The sequence below is a fragment of the Felis catus genome, chromosome D3 (assembly GCF_018350175.1).
Source record: "Felis catus isolate Fca126 chromosome D3, F.catus_Fca126_mat1.0, whole genome shotgun sequence".
Lineage (NCBI taxonomy): Eukaryota > Metazoa > Chordata > Mammalia > Carnivora > Felidae > Felis > Felis catus.
In genome coordinates this window covers 30,238,147-30,253,939 of record NC_058379.1, presented here as the reverse complement: position 1 = coordinate 30,253,939, position 15,793 = coordinate 30,238,147, and the positions used below count along the sequence as shown (strand labels likewise).

The 15,793-nt window shown below is 48.7% G+C and overlaps 1 protein-coding gene and 1 long non-coding RNA gene across 2 annotated transcripts in view; one reads left to right on the top strand and one right to left on the bottom strand.

Annotated features, from left to right (window-relative positions):
- Nucleotides 1–7,272: 7,272 nt before the first annotated feature.
- Nucleotides 7,273–10,288, bottom strand: LOC123381128. The gene is made up of 3 exons (XR_006587731.1): nt 9,962–10,288; nt 8,158–8,295; nt 7,273–7,894 (listed from the first exon to the last, which is right to left on the bottom strand). It is a non-coding gene; the product is annotated as an uncharacterized LOC123381128 (long non-coding RNA).
- The window catches only part of SGSM1 (small G protein signaling modulator 1), a 95,941-nt gene continuing 90,435 nt past the window's right edge, over nt 10,288–15,793 (top strand). Inside the window, 2 exon segments of the mRNA XM_045041235.1 lie at nt 10,288–10,454; nt 10,551–10,594. Coding sequence (XP_044897170.1) covers nt 10,436–10,454; nt 10,551–10,594 — 63 coding nt within the window. The 5' untranslated portion in view covers nt 10,288–10,435.

Here is a 15,793-nt window from a genome sequence, read left to right as displayed (position 1 = left end):
GATTTACTCCACTTTCTTAAGTTGATTATGAAATAATCCAAGAGCCTAATCTTTGATTCTATTTGAAATTTATCTCTTCCTCTTCATGAATGGTGACTTTTGATATGAAAACTTTGTGTTAGAATCCTCATTGTTTGGTGCATTGATAACGATATATGCTGCACTATGAGTTTACTCCAGTAGGAATGGATACCAGCATAATTCTGTTGGCTCAATATGTCCTAACTGAGCACTCCAACTTGTTCATTAAGGAAAAAGTTCAATCTTGAGTATTTGGGGCCTGAAAACTGTGGCAAAAAGGTATTGGATAGGAAATGTTTTCCCTTGGTGATTAAGGACACACACACACACACACACACACACACACACACACACATACACACACTACATATCCATTTTCTCCATCATTTCGTAAAAGGGAGGCCATCTTTATTTTTTATTTTTTTTATTTATTTATTAAAAAAAAATTTTTTTTCAACATTTATTTATTTTTGGGACAGAGAGAGAGCGTGAACGGGGGAGGAGCAGAGAGAGAGGGAGACACAGAATCGGAAACAGGCTCCAGGCTCTGAGCCATCAGCCCAGAGCCTGACGCAGGGCTCGAACTCACGGACTGCGAGATCGTGACCTGGTTGAAGTCGGAGGCTTAACCGACTGCGTCACCCAGGCGCCCCTAAAGGGAGGCCATCTTAATGCACGGAGTAAGAAGGACATAACTTTAGAAAAAACGAACCATAGTCCTTTCCAGGCAGGGACAGTTGGTAACTTGTAACACTGGTTTATGGATCTCAGTCTTGTTCCATTACCTCCTAGCTGTGTGACCTTGGGTAAGTAACCTGGCCTCTCTGTGCCTCACTGCCTGCTCCAGGTCCTTGGGAGGATGAAGCAATCTAATCAGCCACAAGCTTAAACTACTGCAGCTGGTAGTCGCCTTTGTTGTCATTTACGGGCCAACAGTGCCACTCAGTGTCCTCTCGTTCAGGCTGCAGACAAGCCGCTCCTGCGCAGCAAAAATGAGTGGGAACCTTGTGCATCCGCCAAGGCTGAGGCCCCAGCAGAGGGAAAGGCCATAAATGTTCACGGAATCCGGAATGGAGTTGGACCTCCCCCTCACACTCACGGCAGAAGTTAATTCAGGGGCGCCTAGGTGGCTCAGTGGATTAAACATCCGACTCTTGATTTTGGCTCAGGTCATCAGCCCCACACAGCACGGAGCCTGCTTGGGATTCTCTCTCTCTCTCTCTCTCTCTCTCTCTCTCTCTCTCTCTCTCCACCCCCCCTCTGTCTCTCTGCCCCGCCCCCCCCACTGGAGGCTCCCCCCACCAAAATAAATAAATAAATTTTAAAAAGGATTAAGATGGTAAATTTCATATTATGCGTATTTGAGCACAATTTAAAAAATGAACGCAGCAGTACCACAAAAGACAACACAAAGTTAAAAGTTAAGACACAGACTTTAAGAAAAAACATTTGTAACTCATATGCAAATAAGCCCACAGCCTATATAAATAACATTTCTCTATAAATAGGAAATGATTAAAGATCAAGTGACAGAAGAATAAAATACAAATGGCTATTAAATATATGCAAATATATGCAATCTCACTAATAATTTGAGAAAAAGAAGTTAAAGGAAAAATTATTTCTCAATCACCAAATTGACTAATTATGATTGATCATATTCTCTGCAATCAAGGCTATGGGTAAGTAGGAATTCTCATATACTGATGGTGGTACCCTAAATTGGTGATTTCTTTTTGGAATGCCAATCTTTCATTTTTACCAAAATATTAAATATCCACACCTTTTCCTTCGTATTCTATTTCTAAGATCAATCATTGAAGAAAAAAATATAGCTTATGTAACAACCAATGAATGTATAGCTTATGTCCCATTCAGTATTATTGATAATAGTACATAACTGATACCAATGTGTCTCTCAATAATAAATAAACGTTAAAAAATTAAGAATTAAAAAGAAGACATCATTATAGGTACAGCAGATATAGAAAAGACAACAAATGGATCTTATGAACACACTTATGCCAATACATTTGAAAAATGTGTACCAAATGTACAAAGTCTTTGAAAAACACAAATTTCCCAAATGGATTCTTTTTTTATAACGTTTATTTTTGACAGAGAGAGAGAGGGGGGAGGGGCAGACAGAGAGAGAGGGAGACCCAGAATCTGAAGCAGGCTCCAGGTTCTGAGCTGTCAGCACAGAGCCTGACACGGGGCTCGAACTCACAGACTGTGAGATCATGACCTGACCCGAAGTCGGAGGCTTAACCCACTGCGCCACCCAGGCGCCCCCAAAATTGATACTTAGAGAAATGTGACCTCTAAATAGTCTTATAGCCATTGAATAAATTTAATCATACTTTAAAAGCATTTTTTTTCTGTCTGTTTCTCTCTTTCTCTCCCTCTCTCTCTCTCTCTCTCTCTCACACACACACACACCCAGACACACACACACACACACACACCAGTCCTTATTGGTATTATTGGCTAAATACCAAAATTTCATTGGAGATGTCATTCTAATCTTATTGCAATAGTTCCATGAAATGGTGAAAAGGGCTACTTTCCAAACCATTCTATGAGAACATTGTGATCTTAATACCAAAATCAGACAAAAACTAAGTAGAAGAAAGAATAACTATAGGCCAGTCTTCCTGTGGATCACTGATAGACAAAAGAAACAGGAGGAGAAGACATTGACCCAGTCTTCAAGTCAAAGAACCTAACGCAACCCAAACCAAACCAATTTAGTGTATGGTGGAAGATAACATACCCTGAAGTGCTAAAAACTGTTAATGCCTTTAAAAATATTAGATAAACAAAGACTGGGGTGGGGGACAGCTGCTGGAGAAATTCTCATGAAGGAAGTAGGATAGGAAATAACCATTTCAATTAACAACTCAGGCAACAACAGATGTTGGTGAGGATGCAGAAAAGGAGGATCTCTTTTGCACTGCTGGTGGGAATGTAAACTGGTGCAGCCACTCTGCAAAACAGTATGGAGGTTTCTCAAAAAGTTAAAAATAGAACTACCTTACGACCCAGCAATTGCACTACTAGGTATTTATCCAAGGGATACAGGTGTGCTGTTTCGAAGGGGCACATGCACCCCAATGTTTGTAGCAGTGCTATCAACAATAGCCAAAGTATGGGAAGAGCCCAAATGTCCATCGATGGATGAATGGATAAAGAAAATGTGGTGCACACACACACACACACACACACACACACACACACACACACAACAGAGCATTACTTGGCAATCAAAAAGAATGAAATCTTGCCATTTGCAACTATGTGGATGGAACTAGAGGGTATTATGCTAAATGAAATTAGAGAAAGACAAATATCATATGACTTTACTCATACGAGGACTTTACGACAGAACAAGAACACAAAGGAAGGAATGCAAAAATAATATAAAAACAGGCAGGGGGACAAAACATAAGAGACTCTTAAATATGGAGAACAAACAGAGGGTTACTGGAGGGCTTGTGGGGGGATGGGCTAAATGGGTAAGGGGCATTAAGGAATCTACTCGTGATCATTATTGCACTGTATGCTAACTAACTTGGACGTAAGTTAAAAAAAATAAAATCTGGAAAAAAAAAGAAAGAACCGTTTCAGGGGCACCTGGGTGGCTCAGTCGGTTGAGTGTCCGTTGAGCATCTCGCTCTTGATTTTAGCTCAGGTCCTGATCACAGGGTGTGGGATAGAGATCTGCATCAGGCTCTGTGCTGAGCATGGAAGCTGCTTGAGATTCTCTCTCCCTCTGTCTCTCTCTCTCTCGCTCTCTAAAAACTGAAAAAAAAAATAAAAAATAAAAGAAATAACTGTTTTAGAAATGTCTTTAAAAAGCAGTCTTTGTTTTCTCTCCACAAGGAAGGAGAAATATGGTATTGCATGTGTGGGGAGCTTGGTATATGTGGGTAAAAGTGAAGAAATCTGCCTTGCTGGAACAGAGGATGTATTAGGGGCATATAGAAATAAGATAGGAGAAGATGGGGGTGCCTGGGTGGCTCATGCGGTTAAGCGTCCCACTCTTGATCTTGCCTCAGGTCTTGAACTCAGGGTTGTGAGTTCAAGTCCCAAGTTGAGCCGACTTAAAAAAAAAAAGATAGGAGGAGAAGATATGATTGTTTAATCACAATCAAACAAGATTGATTTGTTGAACACAGTTGGTGGCTATGGAAGGAGTGTTTGGAACTGTCAGCCCAACAGCTGACACACAGATCCATGGGATCGATGATGGATGGATAGACAGACTCATAGACACACAGATGAGGGGATGGATTTCATCTTTGACAACTTGTTGGGAAGGTAAAATTATGAAGGTCACTTAGCCATAAATCTAACAGATTTTGGGAGCACCTGGGTGGCTCAGTAGGTTAAGCTTCCGACTTTGGCTCAGGTCATGATCTCACAGTTTGTGGGTTCAAGCCCCGCAGTGAGCTCTGTAGTGACAGCTCGGAGCCTGGAGCCTGCTTCAGATTCTGTGTCTCCCTCTCTCTCTACCCCTACCCCACTCATGCCCTGTCTCTCTCTCTCAAAAATAAACAAACATTAAACAAAATTTAATCGATTTTCTCAGAGGCTGAATTTAGTGACATTGAAAGACACACCCCAAGCCAGGCACACAGAGTCCCTACATGAAAACCAATTGTGAACCGGATAGTATTTTCTTCAGGACCATCCTCAGCTTCTTCCTGTCTTTTCTCTTCTGCATCTATATTGGTTTATTCCTCTGAACTGTTCTGCAGAGCCCATCCGGCATGGGCGATACAGCTGCCCAGAGACCACAGTCAAGTACGTGAGTGATGGGCAAATGTTTACAGTTCTATAATGTGACCTCCTAAAAAGTCATTCTGAAATTTCCTGATCATTACTAGTGAAGTCATATGCATGATGAAAACGCTGCCATTCCTTCCCCCACCCCCACCCCCACCAAAGAAGATGTCCTAGCCTGCAACCTCACCCTCCTCCTATCCTTATGAAAACTTCCCATTTGGTACAACTCCTTGGAGCATCTCTCTGCTTGCTAGCTGCAATGCTGCCGGATTTGTGGACTGCTTAATATCATGAATTAGATCTCCAAATGTACTCCATTGGATTTTGTTTTGTTGTTATTTTTTTTTAATTGAGGTAGAGTCGGCATACAATGTTGTGTTAGTTTCAGGTATACGACATAAAGATTCAGCAATCCCGTACATCACACAGTGCTCCCCATGAATTTGATTCTGAACATCACCAATCAAGATGCCTACAGATCTGAGGTCTGTGGTCACATGATCTCATGGGAAGGAGGATCCCACTGTGCTGCCTTTCCCAGTGTTTATGTGCAGTGCAGCTGGTTTGAGATGAAGGATACCCCCAGGACACGCACTTGCTCCCAGCATGAGACAGATTCAGAGTCTGAGGCTGTGGGTGAAAGTCATTGCCAGTGAGGAGGGGTGGCCTTGACAAGTACATTACAATCTGGTTGTGTTTCACGAGCCATGGTGTAGCTTCTGGAGCCACGTCATGAAAGTCCTGCCATGTGAGAACTCCCTCAGAGAGCTAAGCCTCTTGCTTTAGTTCAGCAGAGTGGGGGGATACAAAGTCCAGAACATTTGGCTCTACAATGGGGGCAGGTGCTCAGGTTGCCCTACTACCAGTCCTCGAGGCAGAGACTTGATCTGCTTGCATCCTCGCAGAAATACCCCCCACTCTTAGCATATGTCATTTTATGGACGTGTTCTGTCTCACAGATATTTCTAGGATATTCTAGGATCTGTCTCACAGATATTTCTTTCAATACCACTCGAGACCTAAGAATGTCTTTATGCTGCAATATAATGTGAGGTCCTTTATGCCAGTAGCATCCATGCCGAAGGGGTTGCCTCCATCCTTGGAATCAGGAAGTATTCTAATCCAAAAATGCAGCTGTCATCTGAGAGAGCTGCACAGAATTCTCTCAGAAACTCAAGCCTGGTGGTGTCTGGGTGGCTCAGTCAGTTAAACATCTGACTGCAGCTCAGGTCATGATCTCATGGTTTGTGGGTTCGAGCCCCGCATCAGGCTCTGTGATGACAGTTTGGAGAGCTCCCTCTCCCTCTCTCTCAAAATAAATTAATAAACTTAAAAAAAAAAAAGAAACTCGAGCCTGGTGTGGGGGCTTAGTTGCTTACACTAGCATTTGAATCAGAGGGGAGATTTTCCACTGTCCTCTTGGAATACAAAACTCTTTTTTCCTTATATTTAGTTTTGGGAGAGTGCAAGTGGGGGAGGGGCAGAGAGAGATCCTTAGAGGATCTGAGGCAGGCTCCTCGCTGACAGCAGTGAGCTCCATGTGGAGCTTGAACTCAGGAACCATGAGATCATGACCTGAGCTGAAGTCGGACACTCAACCAACTGAGCCACCCAGGCACCCCCATAACTCTTGAATCTTTACTGCATAGGTGGGCTCAGGCAAAGCAACGGGTTCCATTTATTATGGGAAATTCAACTGGGCAGAGGATGGGCTTGCCAGTGTTCATCTAAGAGCTGGTGGTCAGATGCTCAACTGACTGAGCCACCCAGGTGCCCCTGACTTATAACTCTTATAAACAACCCCAATTGCCACAGAGTTGATCTGATTATCATTACCTTCCTGATGACATGCAGGAATCTGCCAGGGTTCTTTCTGGGAAAAAAAAAAAAAAGGAGTGGAGGGCAGTGGGAGAGAAGGTGGTAAAACTGGGGATACGCAGGCAAAACGTGGTAGACAACTAAATGCAATTTGGATATACAGTTTGTACATATACTGGATCTACACACACATTCTTGCATGAGCTTACGTATGTATGTATTTACTTACACCTGAAATGAGAAAACACAATCACACACCAAAATAAACCTAATGGAAGAGGCTGACAAAATGGAAGGTGAAAAAACTAAGGTGGGTCTTTAAGAAATCAAGATAGCAGCTAAGCGGCTAAACCACCAAGAAGCCTAATGAAGACAAAAAGAAAGCGCCGACGGGGCGCCTGGGTGGCGCAGTCGGTTAAGCGTCCGACTTCAGCCAGGTCACGATCTCGCGGTCCCTGAGTTCGAGCCCCGCGTCAGGCTCTGGGCTGATGGCTCAGAGCCTGGAGCCTGTTTCCGATTCTGTGTCTCCCTCTCTCTCTGCCCCTCCCCCGTTCATGCTCTGTCTCTCTCTGTCCCAAAAATAAATAAACGTTGAAAAAAAATTAAAAAAAAAAAGAAAGCGCCGAGAATCTTTGCAAAGATAATGAAGAAATGATCACAGAGAGGGAAAGGATGAGAAGAGAAATAATTAGCAGGCCTCTGCAAAGTAATGGAGAAACCTGGGTCAAAGGGATGGTTGTCTACACCACCTTGCATAAAATCACATCAATTGCTCCCTCTCTGCTTCCTTCATGTTTCCCTCCCACACCTTGTTTCCACACCTCTGCTTCCAGGAGATAGATCACATGCTACATGTTCCTACCCAAAGAAAGAAATAACCACGAAAGAACACACATCCATTTCTGGAGGTGATGAATATGTTTAGTACCTTCGTTGTAGTGATGGTATTACAGGGGAGTGCACAGGAGAAAATTCATCAAGATGTATACAATCAATGTGTGCAATTTGTTGTAAAAAGAGGGAGACAGAGAACATAAAGGTAATGCAGCAAATGTTAACAGCTGATGAATCTCAGTTAACAAGTGAATTGAGTTGATCAATATATCAAGATGCTTTGTGCGGTGCTTGAATTCGTCCACCCACCACCCCCACACATTTCAAATTGTATCAAAATGAAGAGGCCTAGAAGCTGTGAAGAAAGCATTTGTGCATTCCTACTTAGCGAAGCACAATGTAACTCTGTCAACTGAGAGAAGAGGCAGAGCTGAAATAAAAACAAAGTTATTTATTTGGGGTCTCAGAATTGCAGTTTGGGAAAGACACATTTGGGCAGCAACCAAAGTAGGGCCTCTACCCTCCCCACCCCCATCCAGGGAATAAAAGGAAAAGGTTTTTGAAGACAAAAGGGAATGCTTGGATATGTTGTTTACTAAGAATTCTGATGACCAAGATTGGTGTTGGTGGCAGGAAACAAAACTTGGTGACCGTAACTGGTGTCTAAGGCTATCACTAAGCAGGGTCTCTTACTATAGCAAGCTGCAGGTGTTTGGGCCGAGTCCCTGGAAGAGTTGCAGTTTGGCCCGGTTCCAACATTTGTGGTTCTCCTACCGGTGAGGATGTGCATAAGGCCCATCTCCTTACTGGCTTCTGGCTCCATTTGAAAACCTGTTGACATAAGTGACTATTTCATTTCACCTTTCACAATGTAATATATTGAAGAAGATAATATTAAGAGGCCAAAAGTGAAGCTTGGGCTTATGTCCGTGTTGTGTTTAAAGCAGGCAACCCAAACCCTAAAGCCCTTAATGCAGTGGCTGGCACACAGTAGGTCCTCAATATATGGTTCTAATATAATGGGGAGGGGGGTTGGCTACCAAGCAACCATTTCACATTCTCTGAGCTCCCCAAGGACTCTCACTGGAGATAGTGGGGTGGTGGGATTGTGACTGAGACTCCCCTTGCCCAGCAAGAAGCAGGCGTAGGTCTCAGGCCAGGCCAATAGGATGCTCCCTCCTTGGAACGGGAACCTCCAACAGCTGGAGCTCCTTCCACCTGAGTGGTGGCACCCTAACCACTCTGTCCTTGCCAGGCGACTATTCCCAAGGGTCTCTCTTTCTGGAGCTACTTTGCTTTCAACCCAGTCCTCCAGGCCCCCCTTGGACTCTGGGAATGCCCATTATCCTTCCAGCTTATTTTCTTTTCCCTAAGCTAGTCAAAATCATCTTCTCTGGCTTATGGTACTGACAAATGGGGAAAAGGGGACTCTGAATCCCCTCAGCAAGAGGGTGTGCTCTGAGCTGTGACAGGAGGGCTGAAACCCGGGGGCTCTTGAGGGCAGGATGCGAGTCCTTTAAGTGGACTTCAAGGCCTTAACGACTGCCAACCCTTCTTGTTCATGCCACTCCAGCCCCACTGGCCTCCTAGCTATTTGTCACACCTAGTGGCACACTCCTACCTCAGAGCCTTTGCCCTTGCCCTTCCCTTTGCCTGGAATGCTCTTCCTCCAGAAATCCCCCAATCTACTCTTCTCTTCTTTGCTCAAATGGCATCTCCTCATGGGACCTCCCTCAAGCACCCTACTTCAAAGATACAAACCCCACCTGTCTCCTTTGCCTACTTAATTTTTCTCCAGAAACTTCCAATCTACCACATCATCTGCTTATTTATTTTTCTGTCTACCTCCTACGCCCTGTGAGGGCAGGCTTTTGCCCATCTTGCTCACTTCCGTATCCTCAGTACAGTAACCTGGCATGTGGTAGGTGCTCAATAAACGTTTGTAAACCCGAGTTGCAGTCTGGGTGGACGCGGTCGGGAACGTGGTGGAATAAGCGTTGGTCGCAAAGAGTCTTGGAGATCCTGGCTGACAAGTGCCCTATTGCGGTCCTGGAAGGATCCCACTCTGCCACTCTCCCACTGACCTGCGTGTGGGGGAGGGAGTCACGTAAGGCCTGGCCAATCTGGGTGGAGAGCCACCGTATCTTGGAAGACTCAATAATAATAATAATAATAATAATAATAATAATAATAATGGCAGCTTTTATGGTTGCTGGTCTTTTTTCCTAGGTCTCTATTAAGTGATTTACATTCACTATCCCTTTTATGTCTCGTATCATTCCGATGAGGTGGTCCAATTACATCCATTTTATACATATACATATATTTTAATGTTTACTTATTTTAGAGACAGAGCACAAGCGGAGTCGGGGCAGAGACAGAGGGAGACAGTCGGAAACAGGTTCCAGGCTCTGAGCAGTCAGCACACAGACAACGCGGGGCTCGAACCCACGAACCATGAGATCATGACCTGAGCCGAAGTCCGACACTCACTCACCTGACTGAGCCACCCAGGCGCCCCTATCACATCCATTTTAAAGATGAGAACCCTGAGGCTTGCAGCGTGTCCATAACAGGCCCCACCGCCTCAGGCCACTTCCCCGCAGCCTGGCGAGGAGCGGATCTGGGAACGAAGGATGCATTCCCGCCCTGCCCACTAGAGGGGGAGTGGGACCTGGGGCGCCGGGCGTGGGAGGCGGGGCTTCCCGTGGAGGCGGGGCTGCTGGTGGTAGGGGCCCAGAGCGTGAGTCACCCTGAGGACCTTCCCGCCAGAGGGAAGGCTGCGCGGGGGCGGCGGCGGCGGCGGCGGCGGCTAGCCGGCTCGCCGGCGGGGCGGGGCGGCTGCGCGGGGCGGCTGCGCGGCGGGGCCTGACGTCACCGGGCGCTCGGTCCCGCCCCCCCGCAGCTGCAGCTGCGGAGCCGGAGAGCGGGCACCGCCGCCCCCTGGGCTGGGAACGCAGCGCGCGCGGCCATGGCCTCCGGCGCCGTGGGTAAGCGGGCGCAGGGCGCGGGGGCGGCGGGAGGGCAACCCCGGGCCCCCGCCCCCAGCGCTCGGCTGACCGGCTGCCCCCCGTCTGGTCCCACAGAGGCGGACACTCGACAGAGGCTGCTGCGCACCGTCAAGAAGGAGGTGGGTGCCAGAGGCGGGGGCGGGGGGCGCGATCCTGGGGGAGGGGGCTTTCAAGCCCCCTGGGAAGGGTCTCCGAAGGAGAGGTGGCCGGTGGCGGCGGCGGGGACGGCCATTTCCGGTTTGGGGCTCACCTGGCTGGGTATTTACCTCCCGCGGAACTGGAGGCGGGTGAGTTTGGGGGTTGGAGTACAAGGGGACTCTGGATGTTTTTATGCTGTGTGCAGGGGCGGATGCAGCGGGAGGGCCCCCTGGGTGTGGGGCACCCCTGGATATGTCTGGGTAGGACCTCCTCTTGTGGAGGAGACGGTGGTTGGATCTCAGGAAGGTGAGGCAAGCGCCTGGGGGTGCTGACTGGGCGATTTGGGTGGTGGGGGCTGAGTGGAGCTGCAGAAGGAAGACCAGACTTCGGAAGGGGAAAAGGTTCACTGTGGAAAAATGCCCCTCATCCCAGATCTCCCCTTTCCCGCAAATTCTCAGTACTTGGAGCCACCCCCAGGAGCCAAGAGACTCCCCCCATCCCCCATCCCTGAAAGCCCCTGGCAAGTGGGTTACTCCATTTGTGGGCTTGTCCCCTGCTGTTTTGGCAGGTGCGTTTCCCTTACCCCCTACCCCACCCCCACATGCAGTCGAGTGAGAAGCAAGCAAGGTTCAACTGTTCCTCTGCCCCTTCCCTCTCCTTGGGGCCAACTGGGAACCCAGTCCAGCCTTCAGTTTCTAGCCCTGGACTGCCCGCAGAGGGGAGAATCCATAGTGGTTGGTTCCCGGGAAGCGTTTAGATGCTTGGACTGTGTGTGTGCGTGTGTGTAAAGCATGCACACGCCTGTGTGGGCGAGGACATGTGGCTGTGAGTGTGTGCCTTTGAGCATGTCTGTGCATCGGTCTGGAGATATCCAAGTATATCTTCTTATTGCGTGTACGTGGGTCTGTGTGTTTATGTGTTTTCGTGAGTATGAGGTGTATCTGTGTGATGCATGAGTCTGTGTACATGGGTGAGGCCGTGACCATGTATGTGTGATTGTATGTGTGTCTATTGCCTTCCTTATGTCACTTCACATCCTGGGACCCCGTCACTGCTGAGCTGCCTCACCCCTGTATCTTGAGTCCTCAGCCTGAGACCACAAATGCCCTCAGACCTTGGGGGCTGGCCTCATATCTGTGCCTGTGTATGTGTGTTGAGGGTGTCCGCATCTGGTGTCAGCACTGAGCACCAAGAAGCCCCTCCCCGCCTGGTGGCAGACAGCCGCCAAAGGACAGGCTTGAAGCCTGAACCTGTTGCTGTCCCTCCCTGCTCAGAAAGCTCTGGCGTATATCTGCGTATAGGTCTCTAGGTGTGGCATGTCCCACGTTGTTGGAAGAATCAGCTCTAGGGCTGACTGTACATTCTAGCATTTCTTTTTTTTTTAATTTTTTAATGTTTATTTATTTTTGAGACAGAGAGAGACAGAGCATGAATGGGTGAGGGTCAGAGAGAGAGGGAGACATAGAATCTGAAGCAGGCTCTAGGCTCTGAGATGTCAGCACAGAGCCCAACGTGAGGCTGGAACTCACAGACCGGAGATCATGACCTGAGCCAAAGTCGGATGCTTAACCGACTGAGCCACCCAGGCACCCCTCATTCTAGCATTTCTGAATAAGGTGGGATGTGTGGAATTCCTCAGAAAGGCCCAGATGTTTTCAGTTTAGTCCTCTTAGAGGCCCTGTGGGGACCTGAAGAAAGCTCCATGTAGATAGACCACCTTCCAACAAAACATACAGACCTACAGTATTCTGATGACTGTGTTAGGGGAGGGTGTCTCTAGCACCTCCCCCAAAAGCCTTCAGGTTACAAACCTGCAGACTCTTTGTTCATTGTTTAACCAAACCTAGCTGTCATATGTGCTCTCCAGATGTTTGCAACTGGAATGGCTGCGTTTTCAAGGAAATGGTTGGCTGTTCAACTGGGAGTGGGGGCCACAGGCAGAAGAATGTGTGAACAAGGCATCTGCCTCTGGGCAGGGCTCCAGCTGGGACCCTGGTCCCAGCTCTGCCAGCAGCTCCCTCGATGCTCTGGACAAGTCCTTTCCCCTCTCAAGGACTCAGTTTCCACATGTGGAGAAGGAGTGTCCTTGGAGGTCCCACCCATGTCAGTCTAGTTTGGATTATTGGCCACGGGATGGGGGGGTGGGGTGGGTATACTTTGCCCCTGGTGACCAGAGGTGTGGGCCTGCATCCTCTCTCCTGGGAGCAGCCGAGTTTGGGGCATGGAATGAGCTTTCTGCCTGACATGAGGCCAAGGTCATCGCCTGATCAGAGGGACCTGTGTGGCATCCCACTTGGTGCCTCGGGGGGGACGGACAGAACCTTGCAAATTTGGGCAAAAGGCCTCTAGCGCCCCTTGACTCCAGATCTGCAGTCAGAAGGCACGGCTTACAGTAGTGAGATGGTGGCTGATTCTGAATTCTGTATTTCTTGGGGCACATCATTTCAGGAATCAGAACGTCCATTTCCTGGGGGCTACTCTGTGCCATACCCTGTGTGTACAGGTAACTTTCTGAGGTGAGTGCAATTGTCCCCACTTTACAGACAGAGAACCCGAGCTTGGAGGGGAGGCGTGAGTTGCTCAAGAGCACACAGCCGACAGGGTGCGGAGCCAGGGACTTCACCCCCAGGTCTGTCTGACATCAGAGCCAGGCTTTTACCTGTCATAACCCAAACGTGTCCATCCACGTCTGCGCAGCACTGCAATGTCAGCACGTGTGGTGCCATGATTTCCATCGCACGGATGTGAAAACTGGCCCAGAGAGAATAAATGATGTCCCAAGGGCACAGAACCAGTAAAGGACAAGTTCAGGTCTTCTGTTTGTGAGCCCTTTGTTCAGCACGGGTGCCCCCTGAGGGCATGGCGACAAGCCCCTGTCCCACCAAAGCCGACTTCCTCTCTCCTCCCTTTCTCTGCCCACCTCTTTGGGGAGCATCTCCCCCCAGTATCAGAGAGCCAGGCTCCAGTGGAGTGGCATAGGGAAGCTCTTTGCCTACAAATCCAGCAGTCAAGTCAACTCTTCCTTCTCCCCATTTTCTGGGTTCAGAGGAGCCACGTCCCTGCCTGTCACAGCCTTGCCCGGAGACACCTCCCACCCTTCTTCTGGAACTGTTGGCTTAACAGTCAGTTGCTTTTTTATTTTTTCTATTTAAAAACATTTTTTTAATGTTTTTCTTCATTTTTGAAGGAGAAAGAGAGACAGAGCATGAGTGGGGGAGGAGCAGAGAGAGAGGGAGACCCAGAATTCGAAGCAGGCTCCAGGCTCTAAGCTGTCAGCACAGAGCCCGATGCAGGACTGAAACCCAGAAACTGTGAGATCATGACTTGAGCCGAAGCCGGATGCTCAACTGACTGAGGCCCCCAGGCGCCCCAACAATGAGTTTCTTTAGGCAAGGTGTGCAAGCTTGGGATAAGCCACTGAAGCCACAAAGGTCAGCAGAGGCTGTGGGGCTGGAAGCTCTGTCCAGTGCTGATCTGGGGAGCCAGTATGACCTAGCACCGTGAAACAGGTGAAGAAGGAGCTCTGGGTGAGGTTCGAAATTCTGGTGGTTCAAATTCTGGTGCGTGTATTTACTGAGGGGCATCTGTGTGCCAGACACCAGGCTGGGCTCTGCGGACACAGCAGTGAACAAGATAGTCCTGCCCCCTTGAGGCTGACATCCCAGTATGGTAGACACACCCTGATAGACCTTCTGAGTGTGACTAAAAGGATCATTACAGGCTTTGCACCACAGTGTGAAGGAGAGGCACTTGGCCCCACAAGAATGTGTAACAGGGTGAAGCAACCTCATGTAGGTGGCCCAGGAAGGTTTTCTGGAGGTAGTGATGTTTGAGAAGATATGTGAAGCACCTATAAATCCTTTTAGGTAAAGGGAGGAGGTGGAAAGAGAGGAACACCGTTCCTGGCCGAGGGAGCTGCATCTACAAGGACTTTGTGGCTGGAGGGACCATGATGAACTTGAGGAAGACAGAGGGCTCGGAAGTGGCTGGAGTACAGAGAAAAGGAGGATGGTGGCAAAGGCAGAGGGGCAGAGCATGTGGTCCTGTCCTAAAAGCACGAGGAAAGGAGTGGGGAGGACATGAGCTATGCGCAAGGAGAGGGTGGAGCTAAAATTGATTGCTTGTAAATTGCGCAGTCTCAGGCAAGCATCTGTCTTTCCCTTCACGAGGGTCTGGGGGGTTTATCCATGAGGAGGAAAATTACTCACCCATCAGGATGAGCCATGGGCAAACAGCCACCGCGTTAGCCTGAGCTGCCTCTGAGCAGGTATCTAATCTTGTCTGTCTCCCCAGTGTCGCCCAGGGAAAGCTGGGGACAGGGTGGCCTCAGCATGATTTCTTCCAGTTGAGATCCAGCCCGCTCTCATCCTGGCTCCTGCCAGGCCGGCTTTGCCCTCCCCTCCTTTCCTCTCCCCGCCTCCACCCCTTAATTTTGTTTTGGTTCCCAGAGCAGCAGGGACTGGCTTCTCGTTGCCATGACGACTGCCATTAAAGGAGCCTGCCCATGACACAAATTGATCAGGGAAGCCAAGTGACTAACCGCCTTGTTTTCTTGCCTTGAGCTGGGCCTGGCAGGCCTCTTAATTGGAAGGAAGGCAGGTGCTTGAGGGCCTACCTTCGCCCTGGAGGGGGAGTGGGGATGAGGGGAGTGCTAGAGGGCAGGCCACGTGTACCTCTGCAAACTGGAGCCTTTGTCACTGCCACTGAGTTGGGTGTGTTTGGGGAGCTGCACCTCCCAGCCCCTGGGTGTGGGGTGATGGGATGGGGGGAGGAGGGCATCCCATGCTAAGAAGACAGGAGGAAAGAGAGTCAACCAGTGTTTCTACCTCCTAAGAAGATAGGAGGAAAGAGAGTCAACCCCATGGTGCTTCCAGTCTAACCCAGTGGCACTTCATGAACGAGGGGTGGCAATGTTGCCCCCCGGGTAGGGTTGCCAGGTAACAGCAAGTACTTTTGGAGTGTCAGTATGCATTGCTAAATCTGGCAGCCCTACTCCAGGGGGACGTTTGGCAACGTCTGGGGATATTTCTCATGGTGAGAAATGAGAGTGCTGCTGGCATTGAGTGGGTAGAGTCCAGGGATGCTGTTCAACTTCCTGCAATGCCGAGGACAGCCCCCACCACACAGAAGTGTGCAGCCCGGAATGGCACTGCTGTGGAGGTTAAGAAGCCTCTGTGCTA